Below are 19,120 nucleotides of genomic sequence, written 5' to 3'. Positions count from 1 at the left end.
CAATCTCCACCATGCATGGCACATACCGATGCTCTATGGAGAACAATACGGCACACAAAAAGACGTGTGCAAGATAGCGTCACTGCAGCCTACCACACGGTGGGCTGACCAAGCCTAAAGCAGGGCTTAGCCCACCATATTCCAACGAGATCAGGAATGATGTCAGTATGGCATGCCAAGCAAGGAGAACGGAGGAAGTCTTACCAAAAACCCTCCAAACATGTCTGAATCTGGAGGTAAATCCTTTTTTTTTTTTTTTTTTTTTACTTATTTGGGCTCAGCACTTGCTGGCTGAGTATAGAGACTGTCTCCGGCTGCAGGGAGAGAGGGCTTTGGCCGTCATCACTGCACTTGGCATCCTGCACCTGCTGCCTTTCAGCTGCTTAAGCAGCAAATCCATGCCGGGAACCGGCTACCGGACCAAGGCACACCTCTGAGGGATCTCAGAAATCGCCTCAGGAATTCTCAACTGGAGGAGGGACCTTTAGGTATCACCATAGGAGAGCGGGGCTCAATTTATTTTCCAATTTAAATGTAGAATTTCTCCTTCCAAAAAGTAAAGCAATCCCCATAGGGATAGGTGTGTCCACCACCTGCTGGAGACGGAGAAATACTGAAGGGTTGAGGTCACTGCAGGGGTTTATCTAGGGTGACGTCAGCTTTGAAATCTGACTCCGTGTCCATCTGCTGGCAGGGGAGCATAACCCATTGGTCCTGAGTTCATTCGGCTACATTCTAGGAAAACTGGAGTTAGCCAGTTAACATAGCTGGCTACAACTCCTCCCAGTTATGTCCCTGGAATGCCCTTGGCTACATTTTAGCTTCCTAATTTATTAGCCGACTAGAATTTAGCAGTTAGGTGCCCAAATATTCATTTAGCTGGCTAACTTCTGAGTTACACCCCTGACTGGGTGATTAAATGAACACTTCCAAATCTATAAAGAAATATTAAATATTTATAACTTGTGGAAACATTTTCATAAGTTTAGGATTTGAAGCAGGTGAAATATACATGGCAGTGATGGTGTGCGAGCCAAGTAAATTTGTTTAAACATTTAGAGTTGTGGTGGGTGATTTTCTTTGTAGATCTGGAAGTAACTTCTGATTTAGCCAGATACAAGCTTTTGAATATGGACCTCCCAATTAACAAAACAATTAACTTTTGATCATAGGAGACAACTTTTGAGATGAATGGGGATGCTGAACTCAACACAAATTACAGTGTCCCCAAAGAAAAAGAAAAAAATAGAACACAGTGGGTTATGAATATGACTGACCAGCTTGTAATTAAATGTCTAGAGAGGAGCAGGTAATGTGAACATGGGAGACTCATGTGGCCAAAATAAAAGCCAGGGAAGCACTCAAAGTCCCACAATTCATTTTTCTCTCCAGTCCCAGCTTCTCAAGTCTCCTCCCTCCTGCTGTATTCCCCCCCACCCCCACCAATAGTCCATCCACATCAGTCTCTTTCCGCTCCTGCCACCACCATACTTTCTCAACCTTCCTTTTCTCTCATTCTCCTGATCTACTTTCCCTCTCCCCTTCTTACCTCGCTACTCTTAATTCTTCCCCTCCTGCATGGGAATGCTCTGAATTTTATATTTGGGGAGAGGAGTTTAATTCTCCTCTTTCAGCTCTACTCTCTACATCCCCTTAGAATGCTCTGCTCATTTGCCACTGACCTGTCCTCTGTTCCCCTCCCAGTTCTTCTTCCCCTCCCTGCACTCCCCAGGTTTCTCCTTACCTGTCCCTTAGCGAGCTGCCCTCTTCTGCAGGCTTGGTTCACCTACCTCTTCACTGATTCCCACCTCTCATCAGCATGTTAGGCTTTCTTTCATTGGCAGGCTCCATTCACCTTTCAATTTGTGATTCCCTTCCTCTACAAGCTTGGATCACTTCCCTGCTCTGCAGTCCCTGAGCTCAGGCACTATTTTTTTTTGGAACTAATCCTGCCTCCTCCTGGCACTCACAGATTCCAGTCCAGAGCCAGCCCCATGTCTGCGGAGTAACACAAGGCAATCCACTACTTGCATGTCCTGAGCCCTAGCAGCTCAGCAGTTAATATAACCCCAGCTCCAGGGCCATGGCTACATGTGGTGCTTCCTGCCCTCGATTTGGAAACCCCAGCGAAAACTGCTGTCTCCTATGAGATATAACAGGGGAACATATTTACTTTTGTAGCAAAGGGAGTAATGCTCATCTCAGTTCAAGCCCTGACCACAGCCCCTCACTCTCAATGCTGGAGCTGCCAATTTTTAAAAGAGGTTTTGAGCCTATGCTGGAATCAAGGGCAGATACCATCTGCCTCCCACCTAGCACAGAAATCCTCACCAAACTTAAAATAAAACAGTTTTCCAACCTTTGTTTCTGTAGTTTGAATCTATCCCCTATCTCTGCTGGCTCTTGGCTGTTCCTCAGTTTCCTCGCTGCCTTAGACCTTCCTTTTAAAACTTATTTTCTAATCTTCCTATCATTTCTTTTCATTTTTCCTCCATGTGTATAACACTTTCTATCCACCAGCTGTCTCTCCACAGTTCATTATCATCTCTCACCTCCTCCTGGTCTCATCCCATCTTGCCACTTCCATCTCCCTCCTCACCTTTTCTTGCCTCTTCCCTCCATCATGATCCCCTTTCTTCTCACAAACCTTCTCTTGGTTCACCTCCTTTATCAGTCCCCTACCCCAATCCGCACAGTTCCTTCCCCAGACCTCTTCACCTATGTTTCCTTTTAAAGTTCCCTACACCTAACCACTCACCTTTCTTTGCTAGTCTCCCTGCACCTTTCACCCTTATAAGCCTGTGTCTACTCCTCTCCCACAACTCTTCTCCCAGTCCCTCCTCCTCTCCCAGCCAGGCTCTCCTTTACAAACAATTCCCAGCAGTTCTTTCAGCCCCTCTCTCACCCTGCTTATAACTCGTCTGTCCCTCTTTTTCTTTCTAGCTCTTCTATCAACAGCCTTCCCCATCTCTACTGCACCTCAGGAAGCTGACTGCTGCTGCTCTCTGGTCCTCCAATGGACAGACATGCCACAGTCAGCTAATAGGCTGCAGGGGAAGGCGGGAACAGTAGCTAGGAGACAGATGTGCAGTCCTGGCCTCCCCCAAGCCAATGGACTGCAGAGGGCAGTGGGAGCAGTAACTAGGAGACAGAAAAGCTTCCTTCCTGCCTTCCTTGGCAGCCCTGCAGCATAGAGTTTTCAGTTCCCAAAATGCAAGAGTGCAAGAGACAAAATTGGGGGTGCTCAAGCACCCACGGCATATGTTTTGATAAAAAGCTAAATTTGCCCAAGGATGTAAAGCACCATGTTTTAATGCTATTTACCCTCAGACAGCATTGCAACTTAGCTAAGCCTTAGCTAAAGTGCTCCTTTAATTACTACATGAAAAATGCTGACACACATGAATTCAATCACATGTGTCATGCTGAATTCTCTCTTCAAAACTCACTACTTGATCCACTGACCTCATTCCCACCCAGCTCCTCAGCTCACTGTCACATTATTTGTAAATAGTTCTCTCATATTACTTCATGTTATATTCTCTGTTTAATTTGATAACTTCTTATTTATACCTATTTTCTTTGCTTTTAGTTATATTACTTCCTCACCTCCCAGTTTTTCTGCTCCTTGTTTATTGTAACTGCCTTCACCTCTTAGCCTCTCCCTTGTTTGATGTAAACCGGCATGATGTCCCTGACGAATGTCGGTAAAGAAAAGAGAATTCAGCATATCTCGGTTATAAATACTGAAGGCAGAGGTTACAGAGCTCATTACACAGATGACACAATTAGACATAGCAAAGTTACTGTTACCTTGATCTACTCCCTTGGCTTGAGTAAGCTTCTGCTCAGCTCTCCTTTTCAGTTCTTGGATAGGGATAATAGTCAATGCCTTTTTCTGAAGAGCAGGGTTTTCATATACCAACACATGTTGAAAGTTTGACTGCAGGGTTTTGAAAAACGTTGCTTCAGATGCCTGCTGTGAAAATACAGCAAAGTATATGCGAAAATCTACCTCCAGAAACTGACTCCAAACTGTCATCACCTACGTCACCCACAGTCCATCAGCCCAGCTACGATTACTAGCGTGATTATTCTTTTCCAGGTTAGAAGTGCTTTAAATAGTTTCTAAATTTGCTGACTAGTCAGAAGATTTTTTTTTTATTTTATGTATTTAATTTATATTCCACTTTTCAGGCACTTCAAAAAATAGAGCACTAGCATTAATTGACTGGTGTCTTTAGTGTCTGTAATTTTTTGTTCTTGTCAGAGGGAATCATTGCACCCTCCTTTGCACAGAGCTGCATACATTTAGTAGCACTATAGAAATAAATGGTAGTAGTAATAGTAGATTTGAACCCAAAATTGGCTTGTATGATGAAATTTACCATAGAATAAAAAAAGAACACATTGTTTTCAAGACTGGAGCCTACAGGAACTCTGGAAAAAGAACAGTTTTAAGAAGTCCTTTTGGGTGCTTTTTCAGCCTCCCCTCTATGTTAGGTTCCATATTAGGAGCTACCACCCAGGAAAAAGATCTAGGCATCATAGTAGATAATACTTTAAAATCATCAGCTGCAGCAGTCAAAAAAGCAAACAATGTTAGGAATTATTAGGAAGGGAATAGTTAATAAAACGGAAAATGTCATAATGCCTCTGTATCGCTCCATGGTGACACCACACCATGAATACTGTGTACAATTCTGGTCGCTGCATCTCAAAAAAGATATGGTTGTGATGGAGAAGGTACAGAGGAGGGCAAACAAAATGATAAAGGGGATGGAACAGCTTCCCTATGAGGAAAGGCTGAAGAGGTTAGGGCTCTTCAGCTTGGAGAAGAGACAGCTGAGGGGGGATATGATAGAGGTCTTTAAGATCATGAGAGGTCTTGAACGAGTAGATGTGAATCGGTTATTTACACTTTCGAATAATAGAAGGGCTAGGGGGCATTCCATGAAGTTAGCAAGTAACACATTTAAGACTAATCGGAGAAAATTCTTTTTCACTCAACGCACAATAAAGCTCTGGAATTTGTTGCCAGAGGATCTGGTTAGTGCAGTTAGTGTAGCTGGGTTCAAAAAAGGTTTGGATAAGTTCTTGGAGGAGAAGTCCATTAATGGCTATTAATCAATTTTACTTAGGGAATAGCCACTGCTATTAATTGCATCAGTAGCATGGGATCTTCTTAGTGTTTGGGTAATTGCCAGGTTCTTGTGGCCTGGTTTTGGCCTCTGCTGGAAACAGGATGCTGGGCTTGATGGACCCTTGGTCTGACCCAGCATGGCAATTTCTTATGTTCTTATGTTGCTCATTTAAAAGCAAAAGGTAGTGAGGGAGAAGCATTTGAGAGAGAGACACTTGAGAACAATAAGGCTAGATGAACTAAACTTCAGCACATGTTGCCCTATGATAGCTGCATTTCACTTAAACTACTACCACTACTGCGTATCACTTCTATAGCACTACTTGATGTATGTAGCGCTGCACAAAAATACACAAGAGACTGTAAGCTCTACTGAGTAGGGGACTATGTAATCAAAACATACAGGGAAAAAAAGAGACTTTGGCAATTTGATTTATTAAGAAAATAGTTACAATCAATAAACTAATCAGGGGTTAAGATTTAAAAGCAGCCTCAAATGTTGGGTTTTTAGGCTGGATTTGAATAAGGCAAGAGAGGGAGCATGACACACCAGCTCAGGAAGTCAAGTCCAAGCATATGGTGCAGCCAGATGGAAAGCCCGGACTCAGGAATTTGCAGTAGAGGAGGAGGACATAGATAGGAGTGACTTGCCTGATAAGCAGAGTGCAAGAGGAGGGTTGCAGGGAGACCCAAGAGAGAAGTAGTGAGTAGCTGCAGAGTGAAGGCTCTTTTAGGCAGTAAGAGGAGATTGGCTCCCTATCCATTTCCACATATAGTTCAATATAGTGACTTGAGAAGAGGGGTTAAGTGCAGCAACTTTGGCAAAAGATAAGTCATGCAATTGAATTGTGGATAGATTGTATTGAAATCAGGTGGTTTCCTGGGAGATCAGTGAGGAGCAGGTTGATGAGAGAGTGAATAAGAGTTCAGGCAGTGTAATCAAAAAAGAAGGGATGAATTTTGGTGATGTTATAGAGGAATGTCACATTTTTACAGTGTTTTGGATATGTGTAGAGAAACAGAGGAATTGAAGATGACACCAAGATTATGGACTGAGAGGACTGGGAGGATGACAGTGTTATCCACAGAAATTGAGAAAGGGGGAAGAGGGGAAATGGGTTTGGGGGGGAAGATAAGAAGCTCTGTCTTCACCATGTTGAGCTGAAGGTGGCAGTGGGCCATCCAAACTACAAGTAAGCTGAGATTTGGAACTAGATTCCTGATTAAATCTTTGGTGTATAGGTAAATCTGGTAGCCATCAGCAGAATGATGGTACTGAAAATTATGGGAGAAGATCAGAGCACCAAGGGAATCAGTATAGAGAGAAAAGAAAAAGAGGCCCCGGACGGAGCCATGAGACACACCAATTGATAATGGGAGAAGTAAGAAGAGAACCAAGACAGGATGGAGTCTCAAAATCCAAATAAGGACAGAGTATCATGGAGTAGGTGGTGATCAACGGTGTTAAAAGCAGCAGATAGTTCAAGGAAGGTAAGGATCAAGTAGAGGCCATTGATTTTAGCCATAAACAGGTCATTGGAGACTTTGACAATGGATGTTTCTGTGGCATGTAGAAGGTGAAAACCAGATTGCAGTGGATTGAGAGTGGTTTCAGATGAAAGTCAAGACAGTGGATGTGCAAAGGAGAAGGGAGGAGGGAGATGGGATTAGGGCAGGTAGATTCCAGTGAGTTTTTTGAGGAGTGGTGTGATCACAGCATTTTTGAAGGCAGCAGAAACACTTGCAGTGGAAAGTAATAGATTGAGAATGTGACAGATGAAAGGAATGACTGCAAGGGAAATAGAGCTGAGGAGTTGGGTGGGAATGAGGTCAGAGGATCAAGTAGTGAGTTTTGAAGAGAGAAGATGAGCAGGGTCCTCCATTGTGATTTCAAGAAAGGAGAGAGGGTGGCAAGTGCCAGAGGGAGGGGAAAAGGAATGAAGTGGGGGGAAGGGAGACTAAGGTGACCTCGTTGAGAAACTCAAGACTTGAAGGTGGGGCAAAAAGGAAGGCCCGCAACGCCATAGTCACTGATTTACCCAGTGCAGGGGAACTAGAGAGGTTCCCAAATGAATCACCTCCCTCCGAGCCCCCACTGCATGTGGGGCAAAAGGAGCCAGTGGTGTTGTTTGAGCGCCTTCTCCCACAGTTCCTATACCGGTGGTCCCGCTTGGCCATGGCTTGATGGTACACAAATGCTTCTCTAATGAAAAAGAGCAGAGCTGGAGCTAACCCAGATATGGAAGGCAGACTAAGGCCCCAGTCCCAGACGAAGCTCCAAATCTCTGACCAACTTCAGCCCCCACGAGCTGACTTACCCTCCCCAGCAACAGATGCTGAACCATTGCTTCTTCCCTCTTAACACTGTTCACTCTCTGAAGTTTCTTTTTTTTTTTTTTTTTTTAAAGAAACTTTAATCAGCCATAGAACAGGACAGTCAAAGAGATAAGAGAAAGAGGTGGGAGGCAATCCCCTCCCCCATGGGGACACTTGCTGAAATGGAGAAACTCCTGAGCTAGCCTGCTTCCCCCTAGCTCAACCAGACCACAGATAAACATGGAGACAGCTTACAGGGCTCGCTCAGCCGGGTTCAAACCCAGGGAGCCTGGGCCAAGAAATGATCAACTAGGGAAATAGCAAGCTGTTGGCAAAGGAGCAATGCTAAAAGCGCTCTGTTAAGTGAGGCCATAGGCTAAAGCTTGGGAGCAGAAATCTGCACCAAATAAGTGATACTATCTGCTGGAGATGGTGCCTACACTGCACCATCCTATATACTAGTCATGATGTCGCTGGAAAAGAAAGGTGTGTCCTCTCTCCATCTGCTAGTAAGCTAGTAAAGGTGTTTAAAATCATGAGAGGTCTAGAACGGGTAGATGTGAATCGGTTATTTACTCTTTCGGATAATAGAAAGACTAGGGGGCATTCCATGAAGTTAGCTTGGGGCACATTTAAAACTAATCGGAGAAAGTTCTTTTTCACTCAATGCACAATTAAACTCTGGAATTTGTTGCCAGAGGATGTGGTTAGTGCAGTTAATATAGCTGTGTTTAAAAAAGGATTGGATAAGTTCTTGGAGGAGAAGTCCATTGCCTGCTATTAATTGAGTTGACTTAGAAAATAGCCACTGCTATTACTAGCAATGGTAACATGGAATAGACTTAGTTTTTGGGTAATTGCCAGGTTCTTATGGCCTAGATTTGCCACTGTTGGAAACAGGATGCTGGGCTTGATGGACCCTTGGTCTGACCTAGTATGGCATGTTCTTATGTATCAGAATAAGGAAAGGAAAATTGGTTCTTACCAGCTATTTTTCATTCCTGTAGTACCACGGATCAGTCCAGGTCAGCTGGTTTTGCCTCCCCTCCAGCAGATGGAGACAGAAAAAGACTTTGCAGACTCTGTCCTATACCCCTGAGGTGCCACCTAGTGTCTGCCAGTATTATACTGTACATAAGCAGAAATTAGAAAAACCATAACGGCAACCATAAAACCACTTCCCCCTGAAGAACAGAGGTAATGAAAACACCGGAAACCTTATGAATGAATGAACAACATGCCCAAAACCTTTTCCTGAAAAGGGGAGCATTCAATAAAACGTGCAGAAAAATTGATCGGCTACCGGCCGAGCGGACTCTCCATTTTCCCCCGGGTGGGCGTCTGGACTGATCCATGGTACTAAAGGAACGAAAATTAGCAGGTAAGAACCAATTTTCCTTTCCCTGTACGTACCCGGATCAGTTCAGGACAACAGGGATGTACCAAAGCTTTCCTAACCAGGGTGGGACTGAGAGAGTCTCGGAGTACACTGGTTCCGAAAGAACCGGGCTCTGGGGCCAGGACATCCATAGAAACATAGAAACATAGAAATGACGGCAGAAGAAGACCAAATGGCCCATCCAGTCTGCCCAGCAAGCTTCCCTCATTTCTTCTCCCATACTTATCTGTTTCTCTTAGCTCTTGGTTCTAATTCCCTTCCACCCCCGCCATTAATGTAGAGAGCGGTGGAGGAGCTGCATCCAAGTGAAATATCTAGCTTGATTAGTTAGAGGTAGTAGGAGTAGTAACCGCCGCAATAAGCAAGCTACACCCATGCTTATTTGTTTTTACCCAGATTATGTTATACAGCCCTTATTGGTTGTTTATCTTCTCCCCTGCTGTTGAAGCAGAGAGCTATGCTGGATATGCATCGAAAGTGAAGTATCAGGCACATTTGGTTTGGGGTAGTAACCGCCGTGACAAGCCAGCTACTCCCCGCTTTGTGAGTGTGAATCCTTTTTTCTTCTCCCCTGCCGTTGAAGTTATGCTGGATATGCGTGAAGTATCAGTTTTTCTTTTCCCCTGCCGTTGAAGCAGAGAGCTATGCTGGAAATTCGTGATGTATCAGTCTTTCTCCGATGCCGTTGAAGTAGAGAGCCATGCTGGATATGCGTCGAGAGTGAAGTATCAGGTACATTTGGTTTGGGGTAGTAACCGCCGTAACAAGCCAGCTACTCCCCGCTTTGTGAGTGCGAACCCTTTTTTCTTCTCCCCTGCCGTTTAAGCAGAGAGCTCTGCTGGATGTGTGAAGTAACAGTTTTTCTTTTCCCCTGCTGTTGAAGCAGAGAACTATGCTGGATATGCATTGAAAGTGAAGTATAAGAATGGAGTGATCAAGCTAGTTGAAAGGCATCAGGAATAGAGGAAGGTGGAGGTAGTAATCTGGATATTTGGTTTGGGGTAGTAACCTCTGTCTGTCTGGCAAAGGTATGATGTCCAACTCTCTTAACTCCCTAAACTTGGAAGTAGAAAGATCTAGGCCCGCCAAGGATGGGAGCACCACCGTCTGATTCAAATGAAAAGAGGACATTACTTTCAGAAGAAAGGAGGGAACCGTTCATAAAGAAACTTCTTCATTAGAAATCCTTAAGAAGAGCTCCTGACAAGATAAGGCCCATAGCCCCGAAACGCGCCAATACGATATTCACGAGGAAAACGATCTTCAACGTCAGATCTTTCAAGGTCGCCCGCGTCAGCGGCTCGAAAGGCGCTTTACAAAAGGGCATGGAGAACCAGGTTGAGCTTCCACGAAGGACAGGGGTTCCGAATCGGAGGACGAAGATGTTTAACGCCACGCAGAAAACGAACCACATCTGGATGAGACGCTAGAGTGAGGCCCTATACCTTTCCCCAAAAACTACCAAGGGCTACCATCTGAACACGTAGGGAATTGAAGGCTAGACCTTTTACTAGACCTGCCTGCAGAAAGGTCAGAACATCCGGAATAGTAGCTCTGGACGGCTCCACCGTGTGGTTCAGGCACCAGTCCTTGAAAATACCCCAAACTCTGATGTAGGTTATAGAGGTAGAAGGTTTACGGGACTATGAAAGCGTAGTAATCATCTCCTCCGAGTAACCCTTATTTCTCAATCTCCGCCTTTCAAAAGCCATGCCACTAGACAAAAGCGATCTACCTCTGTGAAATAAACGGGACCCTGTCGCAGAAGACTTGGGACGGATGAAATCTCAGCGGGCCGTCTACCGCCAGATTGAGAAGGTCCGCAAACCACAGGCACCTCGGCCATTCTGGCGCGACGAATATCACTTTGCCCGAATGAGCTTCGATGCGGCGTAGAATCTTGCTGACCCATGGCCTTGGGGGAAAGACGTACAACAGAATGTCCTTTGGCCAGGGAAGCACCTTCCGCTCCTGGTTCTCTTCGACGACTGAAAAAATTGAGGAGCTTTGGCATTGCGATACATTGCCAACAGGTCCATCACGGGCCTGGACATCGGTTTGCACAGGAGACTGAAAGCCTCGTCGGAGAGTTCCCACTCTCCTGGATCCAACTGGTGGGGCTGAGAAAATCGGCCTGCACATTGTCCACTCTGGCAATGTGAGAGGCTACTATCCTGTACAGGTGCTGTTCCACCCAGCTGATTAAAAGTTGAGCCTCCATCGCCAACGGACGACTCCGAGTTCCGCCCTGACGATTGATGTAAGCCACCGTCGTCACATTGTCGGAGAGAATCCGCACTGATCTCCCCTCTACTAAGGGAAGGAGCGCCTGTAGCGCCAACCGAACCGCTCTGGTCTCCAACCAACTGATCGACCAAGAAGACTCTGACCTCATCCACTGACCTTGCACTGCTGTTCCTCAACAAACTGCTCCCCACCCGGAGAGGCTGGCATCAGTGGTTACCACTATCCAAGAGGGAATTTCCAAATCCACACCCCGTCGTAATCTGGACACAGCCACCAAAGAAGACTGGACCGTGCCGAATCCATCACGGCTGGGAGCCTGACGAGAGGAGGATCCAGAAGACCGTGAGGCCCGAAAACGACAATTCCCCCGGAATCTGGACCTCTGAGGAAAAGAGCCACTGCTCCTGGGCCTGTCTTCTGGCAGCTTGTGGACCATATTCTCTCCCAGAGACTTAATCATGTCCTCCAACTGTTGGCTGAAGAGCAGCTTTCTCTTGAAAGGCAAGGAACTCAGCTGAGCTTTTGAGGAGTCATCTGCCGACCAATTTCTGAGCCAAAGGAGTGTGCGGGCCGAAACGGCGGAGACCACTGTTCTTCCCGACGTGCGCAGGAAATCATACAGTGCATCTGCATTGTAAGCCACCGCCGCCTCCAAACGACCAGCCTGAGCCGCGTCCACTTCCGAAAGGGATGTCCCAGATTGTAAGTGCTGCACCCAACACAGGCTCGCACGCAGAGCAAAACTGCTGCACATGGCCGCCTGCACTCCAAGGAAGGAGGTCTCAAATATCTTTTTAAGCTGTACCTCCAACTTTTGGTCCTGCAAATCTTTTAGGGCCGTCGCTCCTGTGACTGGGATGGTGGTCTTTGTAGTGACTGCAGAGACTGCCACATCCACCTTGGGTACCCTGAGCAGCTCCAGAGCATCATCCGGTAGCGGGTACAACTTATCCATAGCACAGCTGACTTTCAAACCTAGATCTGGAGTGTCCCACTCCCGGAACAAGAGATCAGTGACCGACATATGAAAGGGAAAAGAGCGAGCTGGACCTCTTAGACCTAACATCACGGGATCCACCGCTCCCATACGTGAATCCTCCTGTGGGACTTCAATTTCGAGCTCTTCCAGAATATTCGGGATAAGCGGACCCAATTCATCTCTCCGGAACAAGCGTACCACCTTGGGATCATCACCGTCCACCGCAGAAGCGCCTCCCTGCTTGGGCACCAGGGGCTGACCATCCTGGCCTGCATCTACCCCCTGAAGGTCTTGCGGAGAAGGGTCTCCTTCATCAGATAGATCTGACGAAGACGAATCATCTGGACCTGCTACGGATCTGAGAGGGCGCTTAGACTTAGTATGCCCCCCCCACCGGCGGGGACTTGGGACGCTTACGGGATGAGGGAACCTCAGAGACCTTGCCCCTCTTGCGTTTGGACGCTCTCCGTGCCTTGAACATTTTGTGAAAAAACTTCACCAAGATCCGAGGAGGACGACGAAGAAGACCCATCTGAGGCCCCCTCAGGATCACTATCTGAAGTATCAGCCCGATCCTCCTGCGACCTACCCCCCCCCCCCCCCCCCCGGAGGGCCCCAGTCACGGGGAGAGAGGTGGCAGGGAACTCCGTGCCTCTATCGTGGCTCTCTCTGCATCCCTGAACATTTTCAAAATGGCCTCTGTCCCTGCACTAAGCAGGAACGGATCAGGTGGCTGCGGCTGAGCTGTAAGCCTCCCAGGCTCCGGGCACCGCGAAGAACTGCTGCTGCCACGGGGATTCCCCTCAGCAGACCTCCCAAGACACAATCTGCACAGATGCCAGCTCTAGAGAGGCGGGTGCGTGCGCAGACGCACGCGGAGCAGGCCACACCAAGAAGCATAAACTTGGGCTAAATTTAGCTCCGATCAGCTGAGGTAAGCGCGCCAAAAACAGACCGGGCGACTGGGGCCTTCGCACGAGCCGAAACGCAGCAGTAAGACAGAGAGGAGCTGGAGAGAACGCTGGACTGGCCAACCAGAAAAAAACTTTTACCTTTTTATTTATTTATTTTCGCAGTGCTCTGAAGGCTGTGCTGAGCTGTCTGCCATGGTTGAGTGAGCCGGGCTCCCCGGTATCACCCACCGGCGGTAGTAGTCCCCGGGTCTTCAACCCCCTGCTCTTTTGCCTCTGATACCAGGACCTGGGAGGCTCAAAGAAACTTGCTGCACCTACTGCCGCTGTTTTCCACAATCTCAAGTAAATTCTCTTTTTTTTTTTTTTTTAAAGAGCCAGAAACCTTCTAAGGCGCATCTACTGGCCTGGCCGGCTGGAGCTGGTGATCCTGATCTGCATCCGGTCCCTCACCAGGGGCTTGCAGAGGAGACTCGCCTTCATCCACCCCGTCCGTATCTGAACTGTCCACCTGACAGGAAAAGGACCGGAGAGGGCATTTGGCCTTGGGGGCTTCTATGCCACTGTATGACTTGGTACGCCTGTGGAGTGATGAAGCTCCTGTCCCAGCCCCCAGCGACAGCGGGACCTCACGGGGTACCTTAGTACCCTGGCTCTTTGTTGCTTTTCGTGCTTTGAAGGCTTTATGCAGCAACAAAACAAAATTGGAGGAGAACGAGGAAGAGGACTCATCAGAGTCCTAGATCTGCGCTGCCTGCAAATCGCCCCACCCAGGGGCAGCAGGGCAGCCTTCTCCTGCTCCCTGAACGTTCGCAGTAAGGCTTCAGTACCTGCGCTGAGAAGAAAAGGGTCCTGAGGCTGCCGCAGCAATTCTGCCCTCCCAGGGTCTCTGCGTGCTCTAGAGCTGCTGCAATGCGATTTCACCGGAATCGGCTTCCCCAAAGAGTCTTCCCCTCCCGACAAGCACCTGGTACAAACTCTGGCCTGCAGGCCACACCATGCGGCATGATCCCCGAGCTAAATTAGGATCGGGGCCCGAAAAAAGAACCAGCACGTCCAAGACAAACCCCCGGGAGCTTGTAGGAACTGAAAAGGACGGCGAAAATGGCATCGGAAGGAAGGGGGCCCGATGGACCTTCTCCGCCTGACAAACAGGCTGTGCAGACCCCAGTGCGGGAAATCCGCTCACGCGCACACTGCCACAGGCCAAGCAGACCGCACCATGAGGCATATCCCCGGCCTCAATTTTGGCTCTCCCTGAAAAAAGAACCGCGACGAACAGACGGATTTCCTGGTCAAAAACTGGGCTGGGAAAGCGGCGAAAATCAACGAAAACGCAGCTAAAACAGAGCGGACGCACGGCCGGAGCGCCCCAAACACACAAGTTTAGGGTGAGTGAGCTGGGACCCCCGATATCAGCCCTCGCTGCGGCAGTTTCAGGGCTCCCAACCCTCTGGCTCTCCAGCCTCGAATACCAGGGGGGATGGTCCCACCAGGACCTGCCAACACCCTGGGAGGCTACTCGCAACTGTCCAATCACTGCTCTAACCAAACTTTTTTTTTTTTTTTTTAAATTTAAAGGGATCCTTAAACTAAGCTTCCCTTGTAAAATCAAGCGCTAAGAGACTATAGTCAGACCAAATCCAACCCTAAACTCAGCACCTCTATCAGACACTAGGTTTTGCACCTTCACCATCTGCTGGAGACAAAAAAATACTGGCAGACACTAGGTGGCAGCTCAGGGATATAGGACAGAGTCCACAAAGTCTTTTTCTGTCTCCATCTGCTGGAGGGGAGGCAAAACCAGCTGTCCTGGACTGATCCGGGTACATACAGGGAAACTAGGTTTAATGCAGGTAAGTGCCTTTGAAGATTACTCCCCAAAAAGTATGCTGAAACATAAAAAGAGGCATAACATTACCAGAAATACAGCCTGTTCAGCTGATGCTTGTGGTTGACTGGCAACATGTTCGGCAGGCTGAGCAGGCAAACTCGAAGTTGGCTGCCTGTTGACAGTAGTCTGATGAGAGGATGTGACAGTGCGGATTCCATTTGGTCCATCAGATCTGTTATTCCTTTCTGCAGCAATTAGGTCACGAACCCTACGTAATTGTTCAACAGATGCCTTTTTGGGAAAGACAAGGTGCGTTTCCCCCTGTAAGGAAGAAATTCACAAATATTTAGCCCTTGTTCTGCATCAGTTACAAACAGACTTTTAGGCTTCAAAGTTATATTATATACTAAACAGCTAAGCTCTGTTAATGAAACATTTAATTAAGCACTTTGGCAGTTTTGAGGGATATCTTAGCATGAACACAATCTTTTCTTGGGAATAAGTGACCTAGATTGCATGGCAGCACACTGCTTCATATCTGCCTAATATTTGGCAATGTCGAGACTATAGGTAAAGGAAAATTGGTTCTTACCTGCTAATTTTTGTTCCTGTAGTACCAAGGATCAGTCCAGACCGCTGGTTGTGTCTCCCTTCCAGCAGATGGAATTAGAGAAGAAACTGAAAAGGCACCCCCTCTTAGTCCGGTGTGCCACCTGCGATCCTTCAGTATAATCAATATCAAAGCAGAATGAATAAATTTAACATCCAATGGCTAGACCAAAAAGCTAATTTGAACAATAAACCTTGAAAAACTATGGAGTGCTGACTTGAACATTTCTTGTTAAACAGTTGCGATATTGTGATATCCTGCAGAAAACACTGACCAAAAATCGAGCGGACTCTCCAGAAACAGAATACCCCAGGCGGGCGTCTGGACTGATCCTTGGTACTACAGGAACGAAAATTAGCAGGTAAGAACCAATTTTCCTTTCCCTGTACGTACCAGGATCAGTCCAGACTCCCGGGATGTACCCAAGCTGCCCTAAATGGGGTGGGACCCGGACAGTCCCACTCGAAGCACACTGCTGCCAAAACAATCGACATCCAGGGCTCAGACGTCCAAACAGTAATGCTTAGCAAAAGTGTGTAAAGATTTCCAAGTAGCTGCTCGGCAAATCTCCTGCAGCGAAGCACACTGACTTTCTGCCCAAGATGCCACTTGAGATCTGATCGAATGAGCTTTTAGACCATCCAGCACCGGCCACCTGTGACATATGTATGCCGAAGCTATAGCTTCCTTCAATTATCGGGCAATGGTAGCCTTGGATGCCTGACGTCCTTTCTTAGGACCGCTCCATAAGACAAAAAGATGGTCCGACAATCGAAAATCATTAGTCACCTCCAAATACCGAAGAAGGACCCGCCGGACATCCAATTTTCTCAAATTGTGAGCCTGAGGAGAGTCCCGATCTAAATCTGGATAGGCCGGCAACTCCACTGACTGATGCCGGCCTATCCAGATTTAGATCTGGATTCAAATGACTGATTCAAATGAAACGCAGACACGACCTTCGGCAAAAAGGAGGGTACTGTTCTAAGCGATACCCCGGACTCTGAAATCTACAAAAATGGTTCCCTGCAGCATAATGCCAGAAGCTCAGATATCCGCCTGGCCGAACAGATAGCCACAAGAAAAACAGCCTTGAGTGTTAAATCCTTTAATGTGGCCTGCTTGAGGGGTTCAAACGGAGAACCGCATAAACCCCGGAGAACCAAATTCAAACTCCAAGAAGGACAGACTGAACAAACTGGAAGATTAAGATGCTTGGCATCCCTCAAAAATCGTGCCACATCCGGATGTGTCACAAGAGATGCACCGTCAACCTGCCCTCTTAAAGTACCCAGAGCTGCCACTTGAACTCAAAGAGAGCTGTACGCTAAACCTTTCCTCAATCCCTCTTGCAAGAAGGCCAGAATTTGCCCAATAGTGGTGCGCCGCGATGAAATTCCCAATTCGCTACACCATGAATCAAAGACCTTCCAGACCTGAACATATGTGAGCGAAGTGGAAGTTTTGTGTGCCTGCAGAAGAGTGGAAATAACCGAATCCGGGTAACCCTTCTTCCTCAACTGTCTCCTTTCATATGCCAAGCCGCTAGACAGAAGCGAGCCGCCTGATTGAAAAATACTGGACCCTGTCGAAGTAGATTTGGAAGTTGACTGAGATGCAAAGGACCGTCCACCGCCAAGTTGATCAGGTCTGCGAACCACGGTCTTCTCAGCCACTCCGGAGCCACGAAAATGACCGACCCCAGGTGTGCCTCTATTCTTCTTAAGACTTTGCCCACTAACGGCCAAGGGGGAAAAATGTAGCGCAGGAGTTGTGGGGCCACAGAAGGACCAGTGCATCTACTCCTTCCGCCCCGTGCTCTCGCCTGCGACTGAAGAAACGAGCTGCCTTAGCATTCCACAGAGTTGCCATCAGATCTAGACTGGGGAAACCCACCGATGTGTCAGGTGCTGCATTGCTTCCTTGGACAGCTCCCACTCTCCAGGATCTAACTGCTGGCGACCGAGAAAATCCGCCTGCACGTTGTCCACTCCGGCTATGTGAGACGCCAATAACAGAGTTAGATTGCGTTCCGCCCAGACCATCAGCTTGTCCGCTTCCCTGACCACGGGCCGACTTCGTGTGCCCCCTTGATGATTGATATATGCCACAATCGTCGCATTGTCTGACAGAATTCGTACCGACTGATGTTGGATGAATGTGCGAAAGGCGCACCGCTCTTGTCTCCAAATGATTTATGGGCCACTTTGCCTCCTGACATGTCCACCGACCTTGCGCCGACCGTGATTGGCAAATTGTTCCCCAACCGTAGAGACTGGCATCCGTCGTCACAATTACCCACTGGAGGTTTTTCAGATCTACCCCGCGTAGTAAATGTTCGGGAACTAACCACCAATCGAGGCTGGATCTGGCTGGTTCCAGAAGCGGCAGGGGTAATTGAAACTCTTCTGACTTGGGATCCCAGAGGGAAAGCAGTGCCCTCTGCAAAGGTCTCATATGAGCAAAAGCCCAGGGAACCAATTCCAGAGTAGACACCATAGAGCCAAGAACTTGCAAATAGTCCCACACTTTGGGCACTGATAAGTCCAATATTCGATGGATCTGAGCCGTCAGCTTGTCTATCCGCTCCTGCCGGAGAAAAACTTGCTGACAGCTGTGTTGAAGCGGGCTCCTAAGAAGTCTAACACTTGGGAAGGAATCAAGTGGCTCTTGGAGAAGTTGAAGATCCAGCCAAGGGAGTGTAGACGCTGCAATACCGAACACACCGCCAACTTGCAAAGCTCTTCTGTCTTCGCACGAATGAGCCAGTCGTCCAAATAGGGATGAACCAAGATCCCTTCTCTCCTGAGGGCCGCCGCCACCACTACCATTATCTTGGTGAAGATGCAGGAGCCGTCGCTAACCTGAATGGAAGCACTTGAAACTGATAATGCTCACCTCTGATCACGAACCGCAGAAACCTCTGATGATGCTCCTGGATCCCTATGTGAACGTAAGCCTCCGTCAGATCCAAAGAGGCCAAAAATTCTCCTTTGTGGACGGCTGCAATGACTGACCTCAACGTTTCCATGCGAAAACAAGGCACCCAAAGTGCTTTGTTCACTTTCTTCAGGTCCAAGATGGGGCGGAAGGACCCCTCCTTCTTTGGAACCACGATATACATAGAGTATCGGCCTGTCCGGAGCTTGGACGGCGGAACTGGAACAATGGCTCTCAGGGCTTTCAAGCGAGACACAGTTTGGTCCATCACCAGCTGCTTTGCCCAAGACCCGCAAGGGGACACTAGAAAAAGGTCTCTTAGCGGGCGAGCAAAATCTAAAGCATAGCCGTGTTCGATGATGTTTAGGACCCACTGATCCGAAGTGATCTTGACCCATTCCTTGCGAAACAGAGAGAGATGACCCCCAATCTCCGGAATGGAGGAGTGGGCCGGCGCACCTTCATTGGGAAGACTTGTTGCTGGAGAAGCCTTGGGAGGCTCCATCGTGAGCTGGCCATCGGCCTCGAAAGGAATGAGCCCAAGCCTGAGACCTTGTTGGCGACTGTTGAGGAGAAAAGGCCGGGGCTCTGCCCGGATGAAACAGACGCTGCCTCCGAAAACGACCCTGAAAGGAACTGAATGACCTAGAGGATCTAGGCTTGTCCTCTGGCAGCTTATACACTTTATTGTCCTCTAAGGACTTAATAAGCTGTTCGACATCATCGCCAAACAAAAGCTTG

At 47.8% G+C, this 19,120-nt stretch overlaps 1 protein-coding gene across 5 annotated transcripts in view; it reads right to left on the bottom strand.

The window, feature by feature from the left end:
* NGLY1 (N-glycanase 1) overlaps positions 1 to 19,120 on the bottom strand; it is a 125,259-nt gene that overhangs the window by 72,768 nt on the left and 33,371 nt on the right. For 4 of the 5 annotated variants that reach the window (XM_029589439.1, XM_029589444.1, XM_029589440.1 and 1 more), the window contains 2 exons: positions 14,917 to 15,150; positions 3,814 to 3,979 (listed from right to left, as the gene is read on the bottom strand). In XM_029589439.1, the coding sequence (XP_029445299.1) occupies positions 3,814 to 3,979; positions 14,917 to 15,150 (400 nt within the window). The remainder of the gene's footprint in view (positions 1 to 3,813; positions 3,980 to 14,916; positions 15,151 to 19,120) is intronic. The other variant, XM_029589441.1, reaches the window with a different exon arrangement.

Source organism: Rhinatrema bivittatum, chromosome 2 (assembly GCF_901001135.1).
Source record: "Rhinatrema bivittatum chromosome 2, aRhiBiv1.1, whole genome shotgun sequence".
NCBI classification, from domain to species: domain Eukaryota; kingdom Metazoa; phylum Chordata; class Amphibia; order Gymnophiona; family Rhinatrematidae; genus Rhinatrema; species Rhinatrema bivittatum.
Note: the sequence above shows the minus strand (reverse complement) of the source record. Positions and strands in the feature narration are given on the sequence as shown.